A 24,939-nucleotide genomic window follows, 5' to 3' on the forward strand; every position below is an offset into this window, starting at 1 on the left:
AGCATACATGCAATTCTGTTAATGTCTATTGGTGACTAACACTGATGATATTGCTGTCTAACTGGGTATCTTCTAGCGCTTTATACAACGGGACAGTGAAATCCTCTATCCTGGCGCCAGTCTCGCAAGTTCTTTTAATTCTCGCGCATGAGCAGTAGATGGAGCTTCCCCTAGAGTACTGGCAAGTGAGCTCGGCGTTACGTCAGAGTCTCGCGAGCGCAGCGCTCTCGCGCACGAGCTGTGTGACTATGGAAGATTACCACCAGTAGACGCCGAAGCAAACATGATGGGAGTTACGCGAAGGCAAGGTAATCAGCGCGGAACATTTAACGTGTATGTGTGCTATATGTTTTACACTCTGGATTGGCTAAAGATAATTGTTACCATGTGTGTTCTATATATTGAACAATATGATTGGTTAATGGTGGATGGTATTGCCTCTATATATATCATGTCTTGTGACTTATGTATCAGCTTGAAGAAGGCCAGCAAGGCCGAAACATTGCGTCTCTACGTAATGGGGTAATAAAAACAGTTTTTGTATTTTCTTACATTCGCTTATGCTGCCAGTTCATTATTTATATGGACATTTATCTAGAACCTTTCTGTTTTTTTGGTTGTAATTTTGATTGTGCATCTTAGTGGCCTGACCCCGAAAAGGGTTTATTTAGTGCTGTTGGTGGGACTTGCTATATTTTCACAGGTGACCAAGCCTTCAGATGGGTCCTAATTAGAGATGAGCGAGCACCAAAATGCATGGGTACTCGTTACTCAAGTCAAGCTTTTCGTAATGCTCGAGAGCTCGTTTTGAGTAATGAACCCCATTGAAGTCAATGGGAGACTCAAGCATTTTTCAAGGTGACCCATGCTCCGCATAGGGGAGGTTGTGCGAATCACCTGAAAACATCAGAAAGTGATGGAAACACCACAGAAATGGATAGGGAACAGTAGGGGCAGCATGCATGGATGCATCTGAGGCTCCCAGGTCACATTAGTAAGCCAAATTGTGGGCAATAGCCTGGTGGTCACCCCCCTAACAATTTAGTTGGGCCAGACCATAATCAGCAAGGCACATGCGCTGGCACATCTTAGCTAAGCACCACACTAGGTGCAACGAAGGCCAATCACTGCCTGCGGGTGACACCACTGCCTCTTCTCCTGTGTTACATGCTGGCATTGCTGTCCAATCCCCACCCAGGATGCAGGCACGAGCCTGCATACACAGCGTACTGAAATTTTTCCCAGCGCATTGTCGAGCTGTCCCCATCCCAGAAAGGGTAAGGCGCACCCCTTTGCCTACTCAGTAGGCCACAGCGTACTGAAATTTTTCCCAGCGCAGTGTTCAGCTGTTCGCATCCCTCATGGGGTAAAGCGCACCCCTTTGCCTACTCAGTTGTCCACAGCATACTGAAATTTTTCCTAGCACAGCATCCAGCTGTCCCCATCCCAGACATGGTAAGGTGCACCCCTTTGTCTACTCAGCAGTCCACAGCGTACTGAAATTTTTCCCAGAGCAGCGTCCAGCTGTCCTCATGCCACATGATCACTTAATAGCCACACCACCCTCATGTCTATTTATAAGTGCGTATTGGATGGAGGAGGAACAGGAGACACACACTGCAGAGGGTTGGCAGTGACCCTCTTTAACCCCTTAATGACATGGCCTATTTTGGCGTTGAGGACCAAGCGATTTTTTTGGTATTTTTCCATCTCCATTTTTCAAAAGCCATAACTTTTTTATTTTTCCGTGGACGCGGCCGTATAAGGGCTTGTTTTTTGCGTGGTGAGCTGTAGTTTTTATCGGTGCCACTTTTGGGTACATAGACTATCGTAAAAAAATTTTATTTTTTTTTATGATAACAGGGAGAGAAAACGCATCAATTCTGCCATAGATTTCTTTTTTTTTTTTTACAGCGTTAATCATGCAGCATAAATGACACACTAAATTTTTTCTGCGGGTCGGTACGGTAACAACGATACCAAAATTGTTATATTTTTTTTAGGTTTTTACACTTTTTTGCAATAAAACCCCCTTTTTTTTGGAAATCTTTTTTTTCCTCTATAGCTGCATTCAAAGTCCTGTAACTTTTTAATTTTTCTATGTACAGAGCTCTATGAGGGCTTATTTTTTGCGAGACGAGCTGTAGTTTTTATTGGTACCATTTTGGAGAAGGTACGGCTTTTTTGATCACTTTTATTGCATTTTTTGGGAGGCAAAATGCTAAAAATTAGCATTTAGCCTCTGTTTTTTAGCGTTGTTTTTACGCTTTTTATCGTACAAAATAAAAAGTGTGTTCAACTTTTTGTACACGTCGTTACGGACGCGTCAATACCAAATATGTGGGGTTTTAATTTTTTTTCCCTTTTTTTATGCTAATATTAGAAAAAGCATTAAAAAAAGGGGGTTTTTTTACATTTTTTTAATATTTTTCTTTTTTTTACACTTTTCTTTTCTTTTTTTTAATACTATTTGAGTCCCTCTGAGGGACTTACAACACTGTGCCTATGATCGCTGTCATAAGGCATGGCAGAGCTACTGCTCTGCCATGCCTTATCGCTTATACAGCGATTATAGGCACAGGCAATACAGGACGCCAGTGTCTGGCGTCCTGTTGCCATGGCGACAGGCCGGGCTCTCGCGATGACATCGCGAGTTCCGGCCAGAGACACAGAGGGAGCGCGATCCCTCTGTGAACTCTTTCCCTGCCGCGATCTACTTAGATCGCGGCAGGGAAGGGGTTAACAGCGGGGGGCGCATCTCCGATGCCCCCCCCCCCCCGCTGTTGCAGCGGGCAGCCGGCTGTGACTGACAGCCGGCTCCCGCTGTGGGATAGCGCTGGATCTTATGTGATCCCGCGCTATCCCCAGGACGTACCGGTACGTCCTGTTGCGGGAAGTACCAGGCTGCCAGGATGTACCGGTACGTCCTGGAGCGGGAAGGGGTTAAAATTGTGGGCGATAGCCCACAATGCTGATGAGAAATGTTTATGAATTAACCTTTGATCATAATTCAAATCCCATGCCTCCTCTGTTACAAAATTTAATGAGCCACAAGCGTGGGCATCAAGGGGACTCAGATGCCAGTACTTCTCCACATCTCCACAATTCAACAACCCATTCAACAACCAAAGATTTTTTTACCCAGAGTGCAGGTGAACCCCTGAAAGATTTGTTTACCAAAAGTATAGGTGAACCCCTTAAAAAGGATTTGTTTACCAAGAGTATAAGTGCACCCTTGAAAGATTTGTTTACCAAGAGTGCAGGTAAAGACCTAAACGATTTTTTGAGCAACAACTTGTACTTCCTTAATGTGATTCAGGTGGCGGTCCACAGGCAAGCTACCACCTGTCCCAGCCCCTGCCTCTCCCCGAGGGGCTTGTTAACCAGTTCTCTCAGGGAAAGACAGCATGAACTGTAAAGAAATTAGTGGCCAAAGATGGACACCGCATTGGGATATGTTTCCATACGCCTTGTAACCCTTTTAAAATTGTGCTTCATAGCTGACAAATCGCAGACAAATTAAGGTATGATTATAAGTGCCATCCCATGCCACCTCCGGCGCAGCATTTGGTTAGCTACAAACGCCAGCATAGGGGGGACTCAGAGGCCAGTACTTCTACATTTTTTAATGAAGAAAACAACCCATTTTAAAAAGAAGAAAGTTTTTTAACCAAGATTTCAGGTGAGAACCTGAAAGATTTTTTGAGCTTGAGTGCAGGGTATTTGTTTACCAAGAGTATAGGCGAACCCCTGAAACATCTGTTTACCAAGAGTATAGGCGAACCCCTGAAAAATTTGTGTACCAAGAGTATAGGCGAATCCCTGAAAGATTTGTGTACCAAGAGTATAGGTGTACCCCTGAAAGATTTGTTTACCCAGAGCGCAGGTGAACCCCTGAAATATTTTTTTAACCTAGAGCTCATAATTACTTAATGGGATCCAGGTGGCGGTCCACCGACAGGCAAGCTACCGCTTGTCCCATCCCCTGTCACTCCCCGAGGGGATTTTTAACCAGTGCCCCAGGGAAAGACAGCATGTACTATGAAGAAATTAGAGTGGCCAAACCAGGACAATTCATTCTGTCTCAGTGTCTGATAGAATGATCGCTGCCTCCTAAGGTCCCAGCCACTCCTACTTCCTCAACCATTTCCTCCGTGTTGGTAAGAATTAGGTCCAGGATAGCAGATCCCCTTGTTTTCTCTTCTACCATCTGGAAGATAAAGTTGTCAGCAAGAGCAGATAATGTGTTGGACCCATTACTTTCACCCAAGAGAGACTCCCAACAAATGTTTAACCCTTTCCAATCCAATTTGTATCCTGGTTTTCCTAGGGGGCTTACTTCGTTTCTGCTGTTATACAATGGCGCTATATGCTGGCTAAAGCCAGTACTGCATGAGGTGACACGTTGGATAGGCTTCCAACAGCAGAGAGGCTGGCAATATACAGTAAAAGAACCCTGACGGGCGTCTTCCAACATCCGAGCTGTACAGCCTTAAATCATAATGTCTTTAGACGTCAGACAGTGGATTGGAAAGGGTTAAATAGGTAAAATCTATCTTCTGCTTGTCCAGTTGGCCTATAGTAAATGCCTACAATAGTGTCCTTTCTGTTGTCCTCCCCTTGTATTCTTACCCAAACAGTTCCTACAGAACTACCATGCTCTGAAGCTTGAATCTCGGTGGTGGTGAAGGTTTTCCTAACATACAACAGAATACCTCCTCCCCTTTTTTGGTAGGTTTCTTATAAATAAGTTGTATCAAGCCTTGTATTCCAGACATATGTATCATTCCACCAAGTTTCCATGATGCCTATGACATGATATATCTCTTCCTTTGTTAGGAGCTCCAATCCTTCTTGTTTGTTTCCCATGTGCTGGGCATTTGTGTAGAAACATTTTAGTTTGTGATCGGTGTCTCTTGCTCCTCTACTTTCCTTCAGAATTTTTTCTCTAGTTTTGAGTAATGACATGTGTATGTGCAGGCAGTGTTACCCTCCTCTGGGAAGAGGCGAGTCTTTGTCATGCATGAGGCATTTGTAGCATGCCCAGAAGTACTAGCGCTTTGTTGCATGTGGGGTATGTACATCCATGTGCACATGCAGCTGATCTGCGCTCCCCTCCGTGGAGATGCCATTGTCCGCACTGTAGTCATGGGTCATCCTTTTTAACCCCTTAGGGACCAGGCTGCTTTATACCTTAAGGACCAGAAACTTTTTAGGGATTTTACCCATGTGGTGGTTTTACTGCCCTATTTTTTTTCCCTTTAGCTATCAAAATTACTTTTACTGCAGGTTTTTTTTTCCTGTGACAAATAGGTCTATTTTTTAAAGATCTTTTTCACTTACTTTTTTTCCTGCTTTTCAGTTTTATTGGGGGTAAAAAGCTAAAAAAATGATTTTTTTTACATTTCTAGTTATTTTTTTAATTAGTATATTAACACTAAAATATAGCATGGGGACGGGTTCCTCATTTAGTTTCGGACAATTTTTGGTTGTCGTCGGTTTTGGGCTATTTTCTTTCTTATATATAAATTATTTTATTCTGGAATTTTGTTTACGTGTGTATGTACTTCTGTTTTTTACTATCTATCTCCCCCATGACCTCATAGAAGACCTCCTGTGGGACAGTCATATATATATATATATATATATATATATATATATATATATATATATATATTTATTTATTTTTTTCTCCACTGTAGCTGGGGCATCCATAGGAGCCCCAGTTACAGGGGAAAACAACCCCTGCAGTGACATTAATCACTGGAAGTGCTGGCCAGGGTCTAGTATGACCCTCCCAGCACTGCTGGAGCAGGGAAGCCCGGCAGTCACGTGAAGTTATACTTCCGCTTTCACTTTCTAGTACACAGCGCTGTGTACTCGGGGAAGCAGAAGGTAGGAAAAAAAACCTCCTGCCTTCTCCTCAGGGTTATCAGCTGTCACTAACAGCTGATAACTCTTCCTGCCTCTGATTGATTGCAGAGACAGGAGGCTTAAAGCACCGCTGTAATTTTTCATACGGCTAAGCTTTAGGGCTATTTCAACCGACCGTATATCGTTGACCTTGTCTGCAGGGGGAGGAGGATGGAAGAGCCAGGAGCAGGAACCTAGCTCCAGCCCCCTCTCCACTATCTGCAATGGGAGGGGTGGGACGGTGCAGAGCTAAGTGCCGGTACTTAGCTCCGCCCCGTCTCGCCCCCTCCTATTGAAAATAGTGGAGAGGGGCGGAGAGGGGGCGGGAGCTCAGTTCCTGTTCCTGGCTCTTCCCTCCTCCTTCCCCTGCAGACAACGACACCGTATATCGGCTCGGCATGAAAACCGAGCCGATATATGGTCGTCTGAAATACCCCTTAAGCCGAGGACCGGGCACCGTAAATTTACAGTGCCTGGTCCTAACGGGTTAATACATACCACTACTTGTGTTACTGCAGGCTTTAGCGACTTGTACCTTTTGGTAATGTATAAAAGAAAGCTGGTATGAGGCTGGAGGACGTGAACACAAATTGCCGGTGTTCATTCTGGATCTTGACTAGTTTCTATCACCAGTTGTAGGGGATGCCCATCGCACCACATGTATATGCCATAAATGTTATGGGTCTTAGTGCTTTAAAATGACAATGCATTCCCTTATACCCAGCACATAGTCAGTGTAAGGTTACTTCATACCTGAGTTAGGGTGCAGTTCAGGGTTTCCGTCTCTGTTCTGTTTATGCTATAAAAAACGTAAAATCCTTTAATCTATCTTCAGCGTTATTTTCTATCCAAAAAAATGGAAACCTGGCAGAATGGAAGCAAGGAGCAGCCTTTCCGTCTTCGTCTTTTTGAAACCTCATTGAAATCAATGGGGAAAATGAATCCCTTTTTTTAACTTTTATTACAGTTTCTTTTCTCCAAAAAAGGAGCACAGGGACATAAACACTGAACTGAGTCCTATCACAGGTGCGAAAGCTGACATTAGGCCTCATGCTCACGGCCAGGTTAGATTCTGACTGTGAAATATCGTAGTGGAATCAGACACAGTGCCCCTCAGAGACTCATACTCATCTGTCTGGATTTGCTGTGAGTGTCTCGGCCGGCAACCTGGCAGTGCATGATGCACCAAAGCTGGGCTGTGATGCGGATTCCCGCAATACTTCCACAGTGCTCCCAAAATAGAACATACTGTTATTCTCCCCCGCAAGCGGAAAATCACAGTTGATTTCTGCTCGTGGGCAGGGGAGAATCATTTAACATTGCATGTCTATGGATAGACATTGGTGCAGAATTTGCGGCGGGCGTCTGGTAGCGAATTCTGCAGCAATAATCTGTCCGTGGGCATTGGGCCTTAGTCTTTTGAAGGCACTAAAGACTCCATACACATAATGACAGACTTGATTGTGTGGTATGTGTATGTTTTTCTTACAAGTTATTATGACCGTCTCTGCATGGCATCTCATTGAACTATCAGCATGTTCTGCGGCACTGTACAGATCACCTTAGGCCTCCTTCCCACGAACGGATTTACGCCGCGTAAATTCGCGGCAAAAATCCGCTGCGTTGCCCCATGCTATTAGGTTCTATTGAACCTAATAGCACAATGCTCACGATGCGGAATTCCACCGCGGAATTTCGCACCGTGAAATCTCCCGTCCTCACCCGCAGCATGCTCTATTTGCCGCGGGTGTACGCGCTGACGGCTTCCATTGCAATCAATGGAAGCTGTCCGTTCACGCTATCTCCCGCTGTAAACAGCGGAAGATAGCGTGAAAACGCTTCCCCACCTACCGCTGCTGCGTCATATGACGCGGCAGGTGCGTCATATGACGCGGCCAGCGCATCACGTGACGCGGCCGCCGCGTCATGTGACGCGGTGGGCGTGTCACATGACGCGACGGCGGTGGGCGGGGAAGCGTCTTCACGCTATCTTCCACTGGTAAGTATGGGGTCTCTGGGGGGCGCCGTGACGGGCTTCACTGTGGAATATTCCGCAGCGGAGCCCGTCACGCTCGTGTGAAGCCGGCCTTAATGTCACCAAATGTGTCCCCCATCTTTCACATGGCCAGCAGTTTCATTGGACGCCTGCATCACATGACCTAGCCATATATAATTTAGACGTAATGTAACCAGCGGCCATTTTATAGTTGAGTACAAAACAGAGAAGCTGAATCATGATTATATATAACATGAGGTCTATTAATGGGGCCATATATTCTACAGAGGCTATATTGTTGTGGTGTGAAAGCTTGTATACTGGCAGAAAATTTAAATGGGGCTCTGGTGGAGGAAGCAGAGAAAGTTGTGTATGCCTATACAATACATGGTCTGTACATTGGGAGAAGGGATATTTCTGCTGTTGCAGTATATGGACAAATACGCTTTGGTGTGGAGAATATTGCAGTTCTGTTTTGTGACCTAAGACATTGTTCAAAGTTGCCAGTTTGGCCACTACAAATTATCTGCAGACCTTACGTAGCTAGCAGTGGGATTTGGTGAATTCAATTTCACTCTGCCAGACAGGCACAGCTCACAAAGATACAAGCTATACTCTCTGGCCTTCTGTTCTTGCATATTGTGCCTCAGAGGGATTGTGGCTTATTTAGCTGGTAGTGTTTTTTTCGTTAATATAAAACAAAAAGAATACCAAACAGTGAAACAGCAAATACACACTGTGTGTGTCAGTGGTCTCAGATGTCAAAAATTGTCAGTCCAGTCACTGTGAATTATTTGAAGCCCATATGCAGCTAGCAGTGGTTTTATTCAAACTACAAAATTAACAGATGCGTTGCATAAAACTATACTTAGAAGCAAATAAAATACCACATTAAAAAAATGAATAAAAAGGAAACATGAAGAAAGCATGCCTACTTCAAGGCTCTCATACATAACTGACAATAAGTCTGTAGGCTTCAGAGACAGCAGTGGGAAATGGAGAGCAGAAGTTGAGCCGCCACTACCAATACCACCTTCACTGACATTGATATATACCTCATATTCAAGCTTGTCGCATCACCTAGCTATGGGAACATGAATAAAAAATATACCCCCAACCAGCCATGAGCACAGAACCTGAACACAAGCATTGCACAGCTGCTTATGAAAGAAATGCTACACTTCAGGCTAGTGAACAGACACCCTTTGCAATGTGATGCTCCATGCTAATCCAGAGTACCAGATGCCCAACCACCATTTCTTTGCCCAAAATGCCATTTCTGTCCTGCATGCTATGTGAGTGATAACATGTCCCTAGTGTTGAAGAACTCTGTGGCAAGGAGCACCTGACCATGGAAACATGGTCCAGCAAGCATTGCCAGGAGTGTTACATATCCATAAAAGGGGTTGTCCAGCCGCCCAAACAGATTCCCCCCCCCCATGAATGCCCTGTGGAGTAGAAGCATCACACACTACAGCTTTACTCATAAAAAAACGATATTTTGCTGACCTTTTTATTCCTTTTCTTCCCCTTATAAAGCTGGCCTGAAGAATTTTTCAAAGATGGCGCCGCTGGGTAGTTCCCATGATGCACTGCTTCCTCTCTCTCCCCAACGTGCGCACTCCCGATGATGCCGGTCACATGACTGGAGGACCAGCGTCATAATGGAGACGCGGGCTTCACGGTTTTGAATGGAGCTGGCCGGCTGACAACAGTGTCCCAGTGTCCAGTAATGAGGGGACATGCTGGGGAGATGAAGGAATCTCCTGCTACAGCTGTCACAGCACTAAAAATAGAAGATACATGGAAGTATGGACTTTTAAAGTAGAATTCTTGCATTATCAAATCTTCATGCTTTAAAATGTCAGGCACATAACAGAAGACCGCGTTTCAGCTTTACAGCCTTGTTCACCTCACTACTACATATTATAGCTTGCTTTTATAGATCTTTAAAAACAATTGACACTAATTAAAACACACCTGAACATTTAACCCCCTTCCACCCAGCTTTCTGTGCTTGTTCCCTTCCATTAGAACATGCACTTGCATATGCTCCATATTATAGAAGACCTTTAGGCTGCATTCCCACGAACGTATATCGGCTCGGTTTTCACACCGAGCCGATATACGTCGTCCTCATGTGCAGGGGGGGGGGGGGAGGATGGAAGAGCCAGGAGCAGGAACTGAGCTCCCGCCCCCTCTCTGCCTCCTCTCCACCCCCTCTGCACTATTTGCAGTAGGGAGAGGCGGGACAGGGCAGGGTTACGTTTCAAGAATTAGCCCCGCCCCCGTCCCACCTACTTTCATTGCAAATAGTGCAGAGGGGCGGAGAAGAGGCAGAGAGGGGACGGGAGCTCAGTTCCTGCTCCTGGCTCTTCCATCCTCCCCCCCTGCACATGAGGACGTTCGTGGGAATGCAGCCTTAAGTGTATGACATTGCTTGGACAAAGCATATACTATTATTCAATTAGCAATAATTAGAGATGAGCGAGCACCAAAATGCTCAGGTGCTCGTTACTCGAGACAAACTTTTCGCAATGCTCGAGGGTTCGTTTCGAGTAACGAACCCCATTGAAGTCAATGGGCGACTCGGGCATTTTTGTATATCGTCGATGCTCGCTAAGGTTTTCATTTGTGAAAATCTGGGAAATTCAAGAAAGTGATGGGAACGACACAGAAACGGATAGGGCAGGCGAGGGGCTACATGTTGGGCTGCATCTCAAGTTCCCAGGTCCCACTATTAAGCCACAATAGCGGCAAGAGTGCCCCCCACCCTCCCAACAATTTTTACTTCTGAAAAACCCTCATTAGCAAGGCATACCTTAGCTAAGCACCAGACTACCTGCAACAAAGCACAATCACTGCCTGCATTACACTCCGCTGCCACTTCTCCTGGGTTACATTGCAGTGCCCAGCACAGCTAAGGTAACGTCAGGTTTATTGCAGGTGGGCTTCGGCCCACACTGCATGCCCCAGTCAGACTGGGGTTCTTTAGAAGTGGACACATGCAGTTACAACTCCGTGTGGACCGACAGCATGGGTGGGTCCCAGGAAGCCACCAGCGGTACATAAATATATCCCATTGCAGTGCCCTGGACAGCAAAGCTAACGTCAGATTACATGCAGGTGGGCTTCGGCCCACACTGTATGCCCCAACCTGACCGGGGTTTTTAATTTATAGACAGTCACCTCATCGTCCAGCTGCTCTTCCTCCGAATCCTCTGTGCGCTCCTCCCTCGGACTTACGGCCTTACTACTACCTCACTGATAGACAACTGTGTCTCATCGTCATCATCCTCCTCAACCACTGAAAGCTCTTGAGACAGTTGCCGGAAGTCCCCAGCCTCATCCCCCGGACCCCGGGAACTTTCCAAAGGTTGGGCATCGGTCACGATAAACTCCTCTGGTGGGAGAGGAATCATTGCTGCCCAATCTGGGCAGGGGCCCGAGAACAGTTCCTGGGAGTCTGCCTGCTCCTCAGAATGTGTCATTGTAATGGAGTGAGGAGGCTGGGAGGAAGGAGGAGCAGCAGCCAGAGGATTCAGAGTTGCAGCTGTGGACGGCGTAGAAGAGTGGGTGGTCGATAGATTGCTGGATGCACTTTCTGCCATCCACGACAGGACCTGCTCACACTGCTCATTTTCTAATAAAGGTCTACCGCGTGGACCCATTAATTGTGAGATGAATCTGGGAACCCCTAAAACCTGCCTCTCTCCTAATCCCGCAGCAGCCGGCTGCGATACACCTGGATCAGGAGCTCGGCCTGTGTCCACACCCTGGCTTGGGCCTCCGCGTCCTCGCCCGCGTCCACGTCCTCTAGGCCTACCCCTACCCCTCAGCATGGTGTATTACGAGTAGAGCAGAAACAGAACGCTGTAATTAAATGTGCCGCTTATTGGCCTGTGGTTGGAGGCTGACTTTGCTGACGGAACGCACAGCAGAGCCAGGAAACAATTTTGCGCACACCTGTAGTGAGACGTAGGTGCGTATGACTGAGCTAGTGGAATTCACAGCGCAGAAGCAGTCAAGTGGCCAAGGGGCAGTGGTAGGCCTTAACTATTTTGCTTCAATTTTTTTAAATGGTGGGCTGAAACACCAGACAGATACTGTATGCAGCGTATATTATGTATACTGTTTCACTCTGGCGCTATGACGGCGGTGATGTAACGGGCACAGCAGAGCCAGGAAACAATTTTGCGCAAGCCTGCTGTAACGCTTAGCTGCGTATTAATTAGGACTACTACCCCCAGCAGACACGCAGTACACTGAAGACGGTCACAGGCAGCCCAAATATAGTATTTTTCCCCAATTTTTTTGAAAAAGCCCACTGCCTATATAGACAGTATATCTCTTTCACCTTTCCCACTGTCCCTGCCTCACCAGTACTGCCCCTATACTCTGTACATTGACTGCAGACTGAGGACGCAATGGTCTGCACGCCCGATATACCAAAAAAAAAAAATTGTGCAACACTGCTAAAAGCAGCCTCAACAGTACTGCACACGGTCAGATGTGGCCCTAAGAAGGACCGTTGGGGTTCTTGAAGACTAAAATAACACCTAACACTCTCCCTATAGCAGCAGCAGCATCAGCAGCACTTTCCCTGATCTATGTCAAAATGCATCTGTGGTGAGCCGCGGGCGGGGCAGATTTTAATACTCGGGTGTCACCTGATCTCCCCAGCCACTCACTGCAGGGGGGTGGTATAGGGCTGGAACGTCACAGGAGGAAGTTGTAATGCCTTCCATGTCTTTCTATTGGCCAAAAAAGCGCGCAAATGTCTCAGAGATGAAAGTGAAAGTAACTCGAACATCGCGTGGTGCTCGTCTCGAGTAACGAGCATCTCGAACACCCTAATACTCGAACGAGCATCAAGCTCGGACGAGTACGCTCGCTCATCTCTAGTAATAACCCTTAATTATATTACCATAATGTATTTATTTCATATTCTTTCTATTTTTAATTTATTCCGTGGTTATGCACAATTCTATTCATTTTTAGGAACTTTAATTTTATAGTCATTGTTATATTGTTGTTTTTTGTAGCTTTTTACCCCCCTAGTAAAATCGCATGCGGCAATATAATTGCATTAAACAAAACGAAACTGAATGAAACTGACAGCGCACGCGGAGGCATCGAAATGGTTAATAGTAGAAGACATAAAAATGCATAAAACTACATTTTAACTGAATATAGTACAATAAGGTGAAAAGCACAATATGTATGACACATTGCAATAGAAAGAATACATCAGCAAAGAGCTCTGAGAAAAGCCGGCGGCCGGCTATAAGTGTTTCCATGCATATGGTGACTGATTGACAAACCACAAGCTAATTATAATAGGTAGCACAGAAATTTATGAGGACTGAGAAAGAGATGCGGAGATCTCACCAAATATGTTACATTGGGTTTGTTTAATGCAGTTAGGGTGCATTCACACGAACGTATATCCGTTTTCACGCTGAGCAGATATACGTCGTGCTCATGTACCGGGGGGGGGGGGGGGAGAAGGAAGAGCCAGGAGCAGGAACTGAGCTCCCACCCCCTCTCTGCCTCCTCTCCGCCCCTCTGCACTATTTGCAATGGGGAGAGGCGGGGCAGGGGTGGGGCTAAATCCTGGACACTTAGCCCCGCCCATGTCCCGCCTCCTTTCATTGCAAGCAGTGCAGAGGGGCGGCGAGGAGGCAGAGAGGGGACGGGAGCTCTGTTCCTGCTCCTGGCTCTTCCATCCTCCACCCCCCCCCCCCCCCGCACATGAGGACGACGTATATTGGCTCGGTGTGAAAACCGAGCCGATATACAGTACGTTCGTGGGAATGCAGCCTAAAGGTCTTCTATAATATGGAGCATATGCAAGTGCATGTTCTAATGGAAGGGAACAAGCACAGAAAGGCGGGTAGGAGGGGGTTAAATGTTCAGGTGCGTTTTAATTAGTGTCAATTGTTTTTAAAGGTCTATAAAAACAGGCTATAACATGTAGTAGTGAGGTGAACAAGGCTGTAAAGCTGAAATGCAGTCTTCTGTTATGTGCCTGACATTTTAAAGCATGAAGATTTAATAAAGCAAGAATTATACTTCAAAAGTCCATACTTCCATGTATCTACTATTTTTTCTGCTAAAAGTAAACCATTGGACCGAGTGGTATCTGGGACGTGAGTATAATTCACTTCCATATATGAATAGACGGATCAGCAAGCAAAACTAAGGTGAGACACTTTCTGCATATATGAATGTCAGAGCAGTAGCAGGAGATCGTGGTCTCTAGCAGCACTTTCAATAGCAGAGGATCGCGATCCTCTGCTATTGAAAGTGAAAGTAGCCACACACACACACCTGACAGTGCACCCCCCACAGTGCCCTCCACAGTACACCCCCTCAGTGCCTCCACCACACACATGCCCCTCCACAGTGCCCCCACCACAGTGCACTCTTGCACAGTGACCCCACCACAGTCTCTCCCCCCCCCCCCCCCCCCCAGGACCACCATTCACAATAGACACAGCTCACCTCCTCCCCTCCCTGCACAGGCAGGATTACACCCTGGGATAAATTACTGTCACAGCCCCCCTCCCACCCCAAAGCGACAAATTACTGTGACACCCCCCACACCACTCTTTCCCCGGCGACAAGTCTATGTGACAGCACCACTACCTCCACAAGAAGTCTATGTGACAGCACCACTACCTCCACAAGAAGTCTATGTGACGGCACCCAACAGCGACAAGTCTATGTGACAGCACCCCCACAAGAAGTCTATGTGACAGCACCCAACAGCGACAAGTCTATATGACAGTCCCACCACCTTCACAAGAAGTCTGTGACAGCACCTAACAGCGACACGTCTACGTGACGGCACGCCCCACGGCGACACGTCTACGTGACGGCACGCCCCACGGCGACACGTCTACGTGACGGCACGCCCCACGGCGACACGTCTACGTGACGGCACGCCCCACGGCGACACGTCTACGTGACGGCACGCCCCACGGCGACACGTCTACGTGACGGCACGCCCCACGGCGACACGTCTACGTGACGGCACGCCCCACGGCGACACGTCTACGTGACGGCACGCCCCACGGCGACACGTCTACGTGACGGCACGCTCCACCGTGATATCTTGGCATCCGCACCGCCACCCTGACTAGTGACCTCTCGGTGCCCGCACCTGCGATTACTAGCAGCCGCACCCCCCGCAACTTCTGACAGCCCAGACCCGCAAACCCCTCCCCCCCCCCCCCCCCCCCGCAACCTCTGACAGCCCTGACCCGCAATCCCTCCCCCCACAACTTCTGACAGCCCGGACCCGCACAAGGCCACACCCCCCACGACTTCTAATGGCCCGGACCCGCAGCCCCCCGCAACTCGCAACTTTTGACAGCCTGGACCCGCACCCTCCTCCCCCCCCAGATTCTTACCTGATCCAGCAGCCGCAGGTCCCCTGCAGGCGGACCAGAGCTTGACAGCAGCTGCAGATGCTTCCCAGCACATGCGTAGAACACTGAGCTGAAGTGCATTGTATTGGGCAAGCAGAAGTGATGACAACCTCTTTAACAACATATTGTGTCAATGCCCTGCAGGTGGGACATGAAGATGAAAGTGGTGGTCCATGTTTCATGGTACTCTCAAGAGTTGAGTGAAATTCATTATTGTTTGTTCCCTCCTCATTTCCCCTCCTCCTCCTCTCCTTCCACCTTTTTATACAACCTGCCAACACCCTCCACATTGGCACAGATATCTGACAAAAGCTGACCTCAATATACCGATGCATGTGGTAAACTCCAAAATGCTGTTTTAAACTCAAAGGTCTAGGGTCTCATGGCCGCAGAAATGTTGATGATTTTGCCCTTCATATGTTCACACACAGCCACCTTTCGTCTGGCAGAGGTGCAACAACAGTTTGGGCTACCACCCAACTGTCTCATCTCTGATGTGCCTACAGGGTTAAGATCCATGTTTCATATGTTGCAGAGGCTAATCCAGCAGTAGAGAGCAATTATTGAGTACCAGATGGTATATGCCATTGGCAGGAGGTCATTAACTTGACGCTTGTGGAGTGTCTGCAGATCAAAGATATGTGCAATATTTTAACTTGCTTTGAGGAAGCAACCAAAATTGTCAGTCGTGATGATGTATCCCTGTTGTCTGTCTGGTGGAACAGATGCTACAGGGCCTCAGGGACAATGACATGCTGTTGTCACAGGAGGAGGAAGGGGTGGGGTATCAATCTCCCAAAAGTCCCAATCACCACTACTTAGTCACCCTACCTGTGGTGTTATGGGCAAAAAAGCAGAGAGTTTTCTCCAAAACATTTCTCCACCCATGGGAGAAGTATAGAGAAGAAAGAGGAGGGTATAATATAAGGCTAGAGGCAGGGAAGGGGGCTGTGCAATGTTTCTTCCATCCATTACTAAGCCCATATATTTTACATGATTGGCAGAACCAGCCAGTGGACACTCTTAGGCCTGACCCTGAGGAATGTGGGCCATAACCCTTAGGAACTTTAAGGCATATGAGTGCTTTTATACTACAGTGCTTACAGAAGGACAGTCACATAGCCACATCAAAACATCAGATCATTACTGGGTGTCCATCCTCCTTGATCCCTGCTACAAGGCCAAAATGACAAATATCATTAAGATAGTGGAGCGAGACCTTAAAATGCAGCAGTATAAGGACAGACTGTTAAGCAGCTTGAGCATTTCCCCAAGGCCATGGGATGCATCTACAATGGATTGAAGCTCTGCGGCTCATGGCGCACAAGCAGGGAGCCCACACCAGTGGCAGGGGAAGTCTAACAGAGGTGTGGCATCGTTTTTTCAGCCTGTTGCAGCCTAAAGCAAAAGCAGAGATAGGACTGACAATAGCAAGCAGCACTTATTCATGATGGTCCAAGAATATATAAACTCCCGCATGGATGTACTTGGGCATGGCATTGGCACTTTTCACTTCTATATGTTTAAGCTATATGAGTGGCTAGAGCTTATATAACATGCTTTAGAGAGACACTGCATGCCCCACTGCTAGCGTGCTATCAGAAAGGATATTCAGTACAACTGGGAGTGTGATAACTGATAGATACATCCGCCTGTGCACAGACAGTGTGAATCATCTGACATTTATAAAAATGAACCAGGCAAGAATTTCACATGAGCCCACTAGCAATTTTTACTACCATATGACTGAGCATAGATCTATATCAAAGATTACATTGTACCCTCATGGTACTGTTGCTGGTGGTGCTGCCTTGGAGAAGGCCCATGATTGGCTGTTTTGTTCGCCTATTGGAATTTGGCCTTCATAAACTTTGTTATTGCTTTTAAAACAAATAGCACACCTGTTGGTTTGCAAAGCAAAACTTGTGGTAGCTTTACAGCTGTTCCTTGGAGTAGGCCCATGCTTCAGTGTTGTGTTCACTTTGCAGAATTTCTTCTTGTAAAATTTATTAAAATCACAGAGGTGAGAGGGAACACAAAAACATATTTCACTGGAAAAGGGCCAAAAATGTAATACCTGATTGGCCAAAATTCAAAACGAACACCAGCATTTTATTGATGTGTATCAATATTTCCTTTATGCAGTCTGCTCTAGACTTCTGGGGGATCTCAAGATGTCAGCCAGTGTGGCCCACTTTTGAGTTACAGGGCCACTCACTGCTATGTTAGTGTGAGTTGTAATCCTGTATTGTGGGATGCATCCATCTATTGGCTGGCGTCTGTGGTATCGTTCACATTGCAGATTAGGTTGTCTGCAGTCACTCCTCCCGAATCTGGGCTGGGTTGAGTGGGTGACTGCATATAAGTCTGCAGTAGACAATTTAGCTCCTCTGGTTTATAGTCTGGCTTGCTGCATATTGTTAGGGTCTACAGCCATTGTGCCGGCCTTATGGTGATTCTGCCTGCTCTGCACCTTATCAGGTATTGCATTTTTGTAAAATTTATTACATTGCTTTCAAAACGAGCAGTACACCTATTTTCCATAACACAATTTTTGATCTAGGAGACCCTATGTGGGCTTTGTTTTCAGTGACACCCCTGTATTATGATAGACCCCCTACACCACTGCACACTATTTTGACCAAATTTTGGGATGAGCACAGTATTCCCCAGATGTGACTATGTGCTCGTGCATTTTGAGGGGCTTTGGGGACCATCTGGAGGGCAAATTAGATTTTTTTTACTTTCATTGACTAATGGGAATTAGAATCAACTGTCTAAATTCACAATGATTTTCATGAAATCAGCCCTATACCAACACAAACCGATTATTTTACTAATCGCTCATGTCTAATTGTGATCTTGAAAACTAGAAAGAAATAAAGGAATAATAAATCACAAAAAATACTTAAACATTTGGACATCACTTTTTAAAAGGCATGGGCTGTTGCTGTATAATTTTGACTGTAGAACTTCTTTAGGGAAGAAAATAGAAGAAAACGTAAAAGATTTTAAAGAAAATAAGCTTCAGAAACATACATACAACACGTGTGTGTTTCACAATATTTTTAATTTCATGTGTCTGTTAGCTGTGGTACCATACTTGGCATAAATTCTGTAACGGAATAGACTAACCTGAACATGGTTTTATCCTGTTATTTATATAATTATCTTTTTTGTTTTTCCATCGATATAGCCATATGACAGCATAGTTTTTGCAAGACAAGTTGTATTTTTTTTAAGGACACCATTTAATGTGGAATGGGTCAATTGTGCCATTGTTTTCTGGGTTGTTTTTTTTTTTTAACAGCATTCACCATGTAACATAAATAACAAAACTTTATTATTTTGATCCGTAAGGAAAACTAAATTTATTTTCATAATGGTTTTACTACTTTAACCCCTTCCCGCTGCAGGGCGTAAGTTTACGTCCTGGCAGCCTGGTACTTCCCGCAACAGGACGTAAACTTACGTCCTGGGGATAGCGCGGGATCACATAAGATCCCGCGCTATCCCGCAGCGGGAGCCGGCTGTCAGTCACAGCCGGCGTCCCACTGCAACAGCGGGGGGACATCGGAGATGCGCCCCCCGCTGTTAACCCCTTCCCTGCCGCGATCTAAGTAGATCGCGGCAGGGAAAGAGTTCACAGAGGGAGCGGACTCCCTCTGTGTCTCCGGCCGGAACTCGCGATGTCATCGCGAGAGCCCGGCCTGTCACCATGGCAACAGGACGCCAGACACCGGCGTCCTGTATTGCCTATGATCGCTGTATAAGCGATAAGGCATGGCAGAGCAGTAGCTCTGCCATGCCTTATGACAGCGATCATAGGCACAGTGCTGCAAGTCCCTCAGAGGGACACAAATTATGTAAAAAAAAGAAAAATGTAAAAAAAACCCTTTTTTATGCTTTTTTTTCAGATTAGCATAAAAAAAGGTAAAAAAAAAAAATTAAACCCCACATATTTGGTATTGTCGCGTCCGTAACGACGCGTACAATAAGTTGCACATGCTTTTGACTGTGCACGCAAAAAAAAACGCTAAAAAAAACGCTAAAAAACTGAGGCAAAATGCTAATTTTTAGCATTTTGCCTCACTAAAAACGCAATAAGTGATCAAAAAAGCCGTATGTACCCCAAAATGGTATCAGTAAAAACTACAGCTCGTCTCGCAAAAAATAAGCCCTCATAGAGCTCCATACATCGAAAAATAAAAAAGTTATAGGACTTTGAATGCAGAAATTTAGAATAGAAAAAAGATTTCCAAAAAAAGGGTTTTTATTGCAGAAAAGTGGGAAAACCTAAAAAAAAATGTAAGAATTTTGGTATCGTTATAACCGTACCGACCCGCAGAAAAAATGGAATGTCTCATTTATGCTGCATGATTAACGCTGTAAAAAAAAAAAAAATCTATGGCAGAATTGATGCATTTTCTCTCCCTGCTATCATAAAAAAAAATAAAAGTTTTACAATATAGTCTATGTACCCAAAAGTGGCACCGATAAAAACTACAGTTCGCCACGCAAAAAACAAGCCCTCACACAGCCGCATCGACGGAAAAATAAAGTTATGACTTTTGATAAATGGAGAAGAAAATCCGCCAAAAATTGTTGCGTCCTGAAGCCCAAAATAGGCTATGTCATGAAGGGGTTAAAAGAAAAAAAAAAAAACCTTTTTGAAAGTTTTGCTTTGTGACGTCATATTCTATGACTTATGTCTTTTATTTATCTGTTCATGAAGCTTTTCAGGACATGTAGGTAAAGGTAAAGTCCCTTGGTGCAAGCACCGAGTCATGACTGACTCCAGCAACTGCCATTGCTTTCCCCAGTCATCTGAAGGGTAAACTGTAGTATTTATTAGTACTATTTTGAACAACAAACATTTATATTTTTTAATTAATGGTGATATTCAGCATTTAAAAATTGTTGACATACTCAAGATAGGCCATCAATTTCTGATCGGTGGTAGTCCGCCACTCAGGATCCCTGACCACCACCTGATTGAAGGGGCTGTTGTACTCCTACAAGCATTGTAGCCTCTTCAATGTTTATATATGAGCAAGATTATGTTTGTACTCAAAATATTATTTATAGTGTTTGTTAAAGTATGGCAGGCTTGTCACATTCACTTCAATGGTGGTAGCAGTGCTACAGTCCCTTCAATCAGCTGAAGGGCATAGATCCTGATTGGAAGACTGTCATCAATGAGATATTGATTGCCTATTTTGAGAAAAGGTCATCAAATTTTAAAGGCTGAATAACCTATTTATTCTTTCTGGAAGTAGAGGTGACAAACAAAATGCCTTTTGTTATTTTTTTAGATGTTCTCTGTGCTGATATTCTAACAGCTTTGACATGCATGCGTCAAAACCAATTATGTTTATTTTAGAAATAGGGGACTTGAAAATGCAATCACTTGTTCACTCATACAGTAAAATATACTGCAATACTTGATCTATCCATTTACTCCTGAGTTTGCTCCCATGTCACATGCGGGAAACGGGGAGAGAAAGACTTTGTATTCACTCTCCTGTCTAAAACTGTTACAGATGCCTACTTTTGGCAGAATCTTGCATATTCACAAAACATGTCATATTGTTTGTTCCAATGCTCTGGTTTTCATAATAAGCTGCTCATATGCAGCATATCCCCAGCCTAATTTTTCCAGAGACTTTCCTGAGTTACTGAATACAGGATTACTCTAAATTAATCAAAGTGAGGTCAAATATGGAATATTGTAAAACAGCTCTGAGGAATCCTTATTAATTATAAGAAAGAGAATCAATCAAATGATTAAGACACCTTCATTTTTGGAGGGGCTCGAGAAACAGTCCCATTTTCATCATATGCTGCCTTCTTGTCATGCACTTCATCTTCAGGTTGTCGTGAAACAAGCAGGCGACAAGTGAGTAGAATACCAAAAACAAGTGCATGGGCGTATCGTTTCAAGGGATCACCCACAAGCTGGTGGAAAAAAAGAACAATTAGAACAAGCAGAAGGAGAACAAAATTGGCAACATCTCTAGGACGCCCAGGGACCAAAGTGAGAACAATTCCACAGGCAAGTTCCAGGGATCCAATGGTTTTCCTTAAAAGTACAGAAGTAATGCCAAGCTTCTTTAGTGCTGGGAGTGCTTTCAGATAACTTTTATATCCCCGTTTCTATAAGAAAAAGCAGAAAAGAGGTCAACAACACAGAATAGCTAACATTTCAATTTGCACAGTTTTGAAGTTACCTAGATTTATGCAGTGATTATTAATAAAACATTGTCCAATTGTTATCCAAGTGAAATTATAGACATACACATTCGAAGTAAATGTGTCGCATACAAAGAGCGTAGCGTTCATGTTTTTTATTCAGTAAACCTTCACACTGTGCAGAGAAAAAGTAAGTCAACCACTGAATTTCATAATCTCGAAATCTCTCTTCAGCAGCACTGCCACTAAATATTTCTTCCAACTGCAAATAACATTTTTACAACATTGAGGAGGAACTCTGAAACATTTATATGCAAATGTGTTTCAGTTTATCAAGATTTCTGGAATGCTTTGCATGCACAGTTCTCCTCAGGTCATGCCACAGCAAATTGATAGGGTTAAAGCCAGGACTCCACCTTGACTATTTCAAATCACAAATTTCTAAACCATTCTTTACTTGATTTGAGTGCTTTGGGTCACTTTTGTTACATCACTCAACGCTTTTTGAGCTTGAGGTCATGGCCGCCCTTACATTTTCCTGAAAAATGATGTTATACAGAATAATATATAAGGGCAGCCATTCTTCTTTTAACCTCAAGGCATCCGGCCTTTGAGACAGCAAAGCTGGGCCAAAACATGAAACTTCTTCCACCATGCTTGGGATGAAGTTTTGTTTGCAATGCTCTTTTTTTTCCAAACATAGCATTGTGCTAGAAAGTTCTACTTTTTTCTAAGCTATTGAAAGAACATTTTTATAACAGCAACCAATGTAAATGCTGCCACGTTATATACAACGGCAGAAAACAAATCAAACTAGATCAGGAAGACAAATCTATTAGACTAAAAGAATTCCTAAATTGCAATTCCAACTTCGTGATCTACCTTCTAGAATATACCTGTGGCCTACCCTATGTGGGCCGCACTACGAACACCCTCAGATCTAGAATAGCAAATCATTGTTTCAATATAATAAGAGGCTACACCAAACATAGTGTCTCTAGGCATTTTCTGGAAAAACATAATAGCAACATTAACCAAAAGTTATTCCTAGAACAGATACACCCGAAATCTTTCTCTCGTTTGAAAGCACACTAGATGTACCGGATCTTTCGGGTGGAACACCCTGGTACCTTTTGGTTTGAACGAAGTTTTGGAGAAAGTCTAATCCAATTCACTTTTACAGTATATTTTCTGACAGTCTGTTACATTAAACTGTTCTCATCCTTTTCCCCCGTCTTTAATATCCCCCTGTATTGGCATTCCAGATCTAAGTATATAGGGGTAGTTCCCCAGCATTTTTATATCTGTATATTATTACATTTCACCACATTAAAAATATATAGAGATGAGCGAGCGTACTCGTCCGAGCTTGATGCTTGTTCGAGTATTAGGGTACTCGAAACGCTCGTTACTCGAGACGAGCACCACGCGATGTTCGAGTCAATTCCATTTCCTTCCCTGAAAGATTTGCGCCATTGTCTGGCCAATAGACATGCAGGGAAAGCATTACAACTTCCTCCTGTGACGTTCCAGCCCTATCCCAGCCCCCTGCACTGAGTGGCTGGCGAGATCAAGTGACCGCCGAGTATATAAAGTGGGCCCGCCCGCGGCTCGCCACAGACGCACGCTGGCAGAGATTAGGGAGAGTGCTGCTGCTATAGAGAAAGTGTTAGTGTCTACAAGAACCTCAACGGTCCTTCTCAGGGCCACAGCTCACCTAGTGTATTACTGTTGTAGCTGCTGGGAGCAGTTTTGCACTTTTTTTTTATATCGGGCGTGCAGGCTATAGCGTTCTCAGGCTGCAGTCTATACTACATAGTATAGGGAGACTGGTGCTGAGGCAGGGACAATAGTAGTGTAGAATCCTGTTTACAACAACCTCAACTGTCCTTCTTAGGGCTACCTGTGACCGTGTGCATTTAACTCCATGCTTGCTGGGAGTTGTAGTACCTCAGTATTGCACAGCAAGGCCTGCGTGCAGCCTTCAGTTAAATTTTTCTCTGGGTGCAGTTTGCGTAACGTAAGCGCTGTCTGCCTCCAAGTGCGCGCCAAGAAACCACAATTTTTTTTAATTTTTTTTTTATGAAAAAGGAATGTCTTTTACCATAAACAGCACCACCGTGTGTGCTCACCTGACAGTAGAAGGAGTTAACAATGAAACTTTATTCCACATCCACTATCACTTTGTCAAAATCTCAACAATCCCCAACAACTCAAATCCCATCATCTAAATGTCTTCACAATTCTTGGCAGAAAACATGATCCCACCAATAAAAATCTGCAGCGCACTACATATATGGTTAGAAGGTGTTTACAATAAATATATCCGAGGGAATTGGACTCAGCAGCTTAGAGTTGTGGGTTGGAGTTTTTAAGCTTTTATCTATAGATGAGTCCCATCTGATATATTTATTGTGAATTCTCTTTGTCATTATAAGCACTGTTGAGCGAACCGAACCAGCAGAACCCCGCCCCAGGTCAAACCTTGCAAACTTTGCTTTAGTAAATTTCTACCTAAAACAGGGTTCCACTGGCCCGGCTCGCCCAACACTAGCCCTGAACACTGATGTACAACACTGTCCAAGGGCTCCTCTCTACTGGCGATAGCAATATCGCTGCGAGAAAATCGCAATGTTAAAATCGCAACGCTGCAAAAAAAATCGCAAGTTTTTGCGTTGCGATTCGAGAATCTGTTTTGCCATTGCACTATATGGGTGACAGAAAAATGCAAATCGCTGAAACAATCCCCCTGCTGCAATTTTTAATCCTCGCATCGCAGCTTGCCCTTAACCATCGCTAGTGGAAAGGCTGTCATAGAAGAACATGTGCAGGACTTTCCTGCGAGAGCTCGCACTCTCGCATTGCAGCGAAAACGCGCGATTATCTCGCCAGTGGAAAGGAGCCGTAAGGCTTAAGTCACGCTGGCGCATCGGCACCCGTACACCGGCGCAGATGTGCCCGTGTGACTGAGCCCTTAAAGTCACAAAAGTCCTGCAAAACACTCAGTGTGTTATACAGTGCTCCTATGGCTCTTAGACAGCGCTACACACAAGTCCTAGGGGTTTTGATGAACTTCTGGTTCAGTTCAAACTAAATCAGACTGAACCAAACTTTTTTTTTTTCTTTTACTTTTTTCCCCAGTGCCTCTAAAAAATTTTTTTTTTTTTTTTTTTTTTTATATCAAATTTTATTAAGTTTTGTATTATACAAACAAAGAAACAAACACTGTGCACAGGTTCAAATACACACAATTAGATTTGGCAAACCTTTGTACGAATATAACCTGTATGCAGAAAAATAAAAACTTCTGTGTCTATTCGTCACTACAAAACTAAATCTTCCCTCCACTAGGAGGCACCTCAATACCTGAGCTTCTGGCAGAGCAAATTTGTCTATGCACAG

At 44.8% G+C, this 24,939-nt stretch overlaps 1 protein-coding gene across 1 annotated transcript in view; it reads right to left on the reverse strand.

Annotated features, from left to right (window-relative positions):
- Positions 1-18,398: 18,398 nt before the first annotated feature.
- Positions 18,399-24,939, reverse strand: part of TMEM35A (transmembrane protein 35A) — a 38,630-nt gene continuing 32,089 nt past the window's right edge. The window contains exon 2 of the mRNA XM_066588464.1: positions 18,399-21,501. Coding sequence (XP_066444561.1) covers positions 21,133-21,501 — 369 coding nt within the window. The 3' untranslated portion in view covers positions 18,399-21,132. The remainder of the gene's footprint in view (positions 21,502-24,939) is intronic.

The sequence above is a fragment of the Eleutherodactylus coqui genome, unplaced genomic scaffold, assembly GCF_035609145.1.
Source record: "Eleutherodactylus coqui strain aEleCoq1 unplaced genomic scaffold, aEleCoq1.hap1 HAP1_SCAFFOLD_82, whole genome shotgun sequence".
Taxonomy (NCBI): domain Eukaryota; kingdom Metazoa; phylum Chordata; class Amphibia; order Anura; family Eleutherodactylidae; genus Eleutherodactylus; species Eleutherodactylus coqui.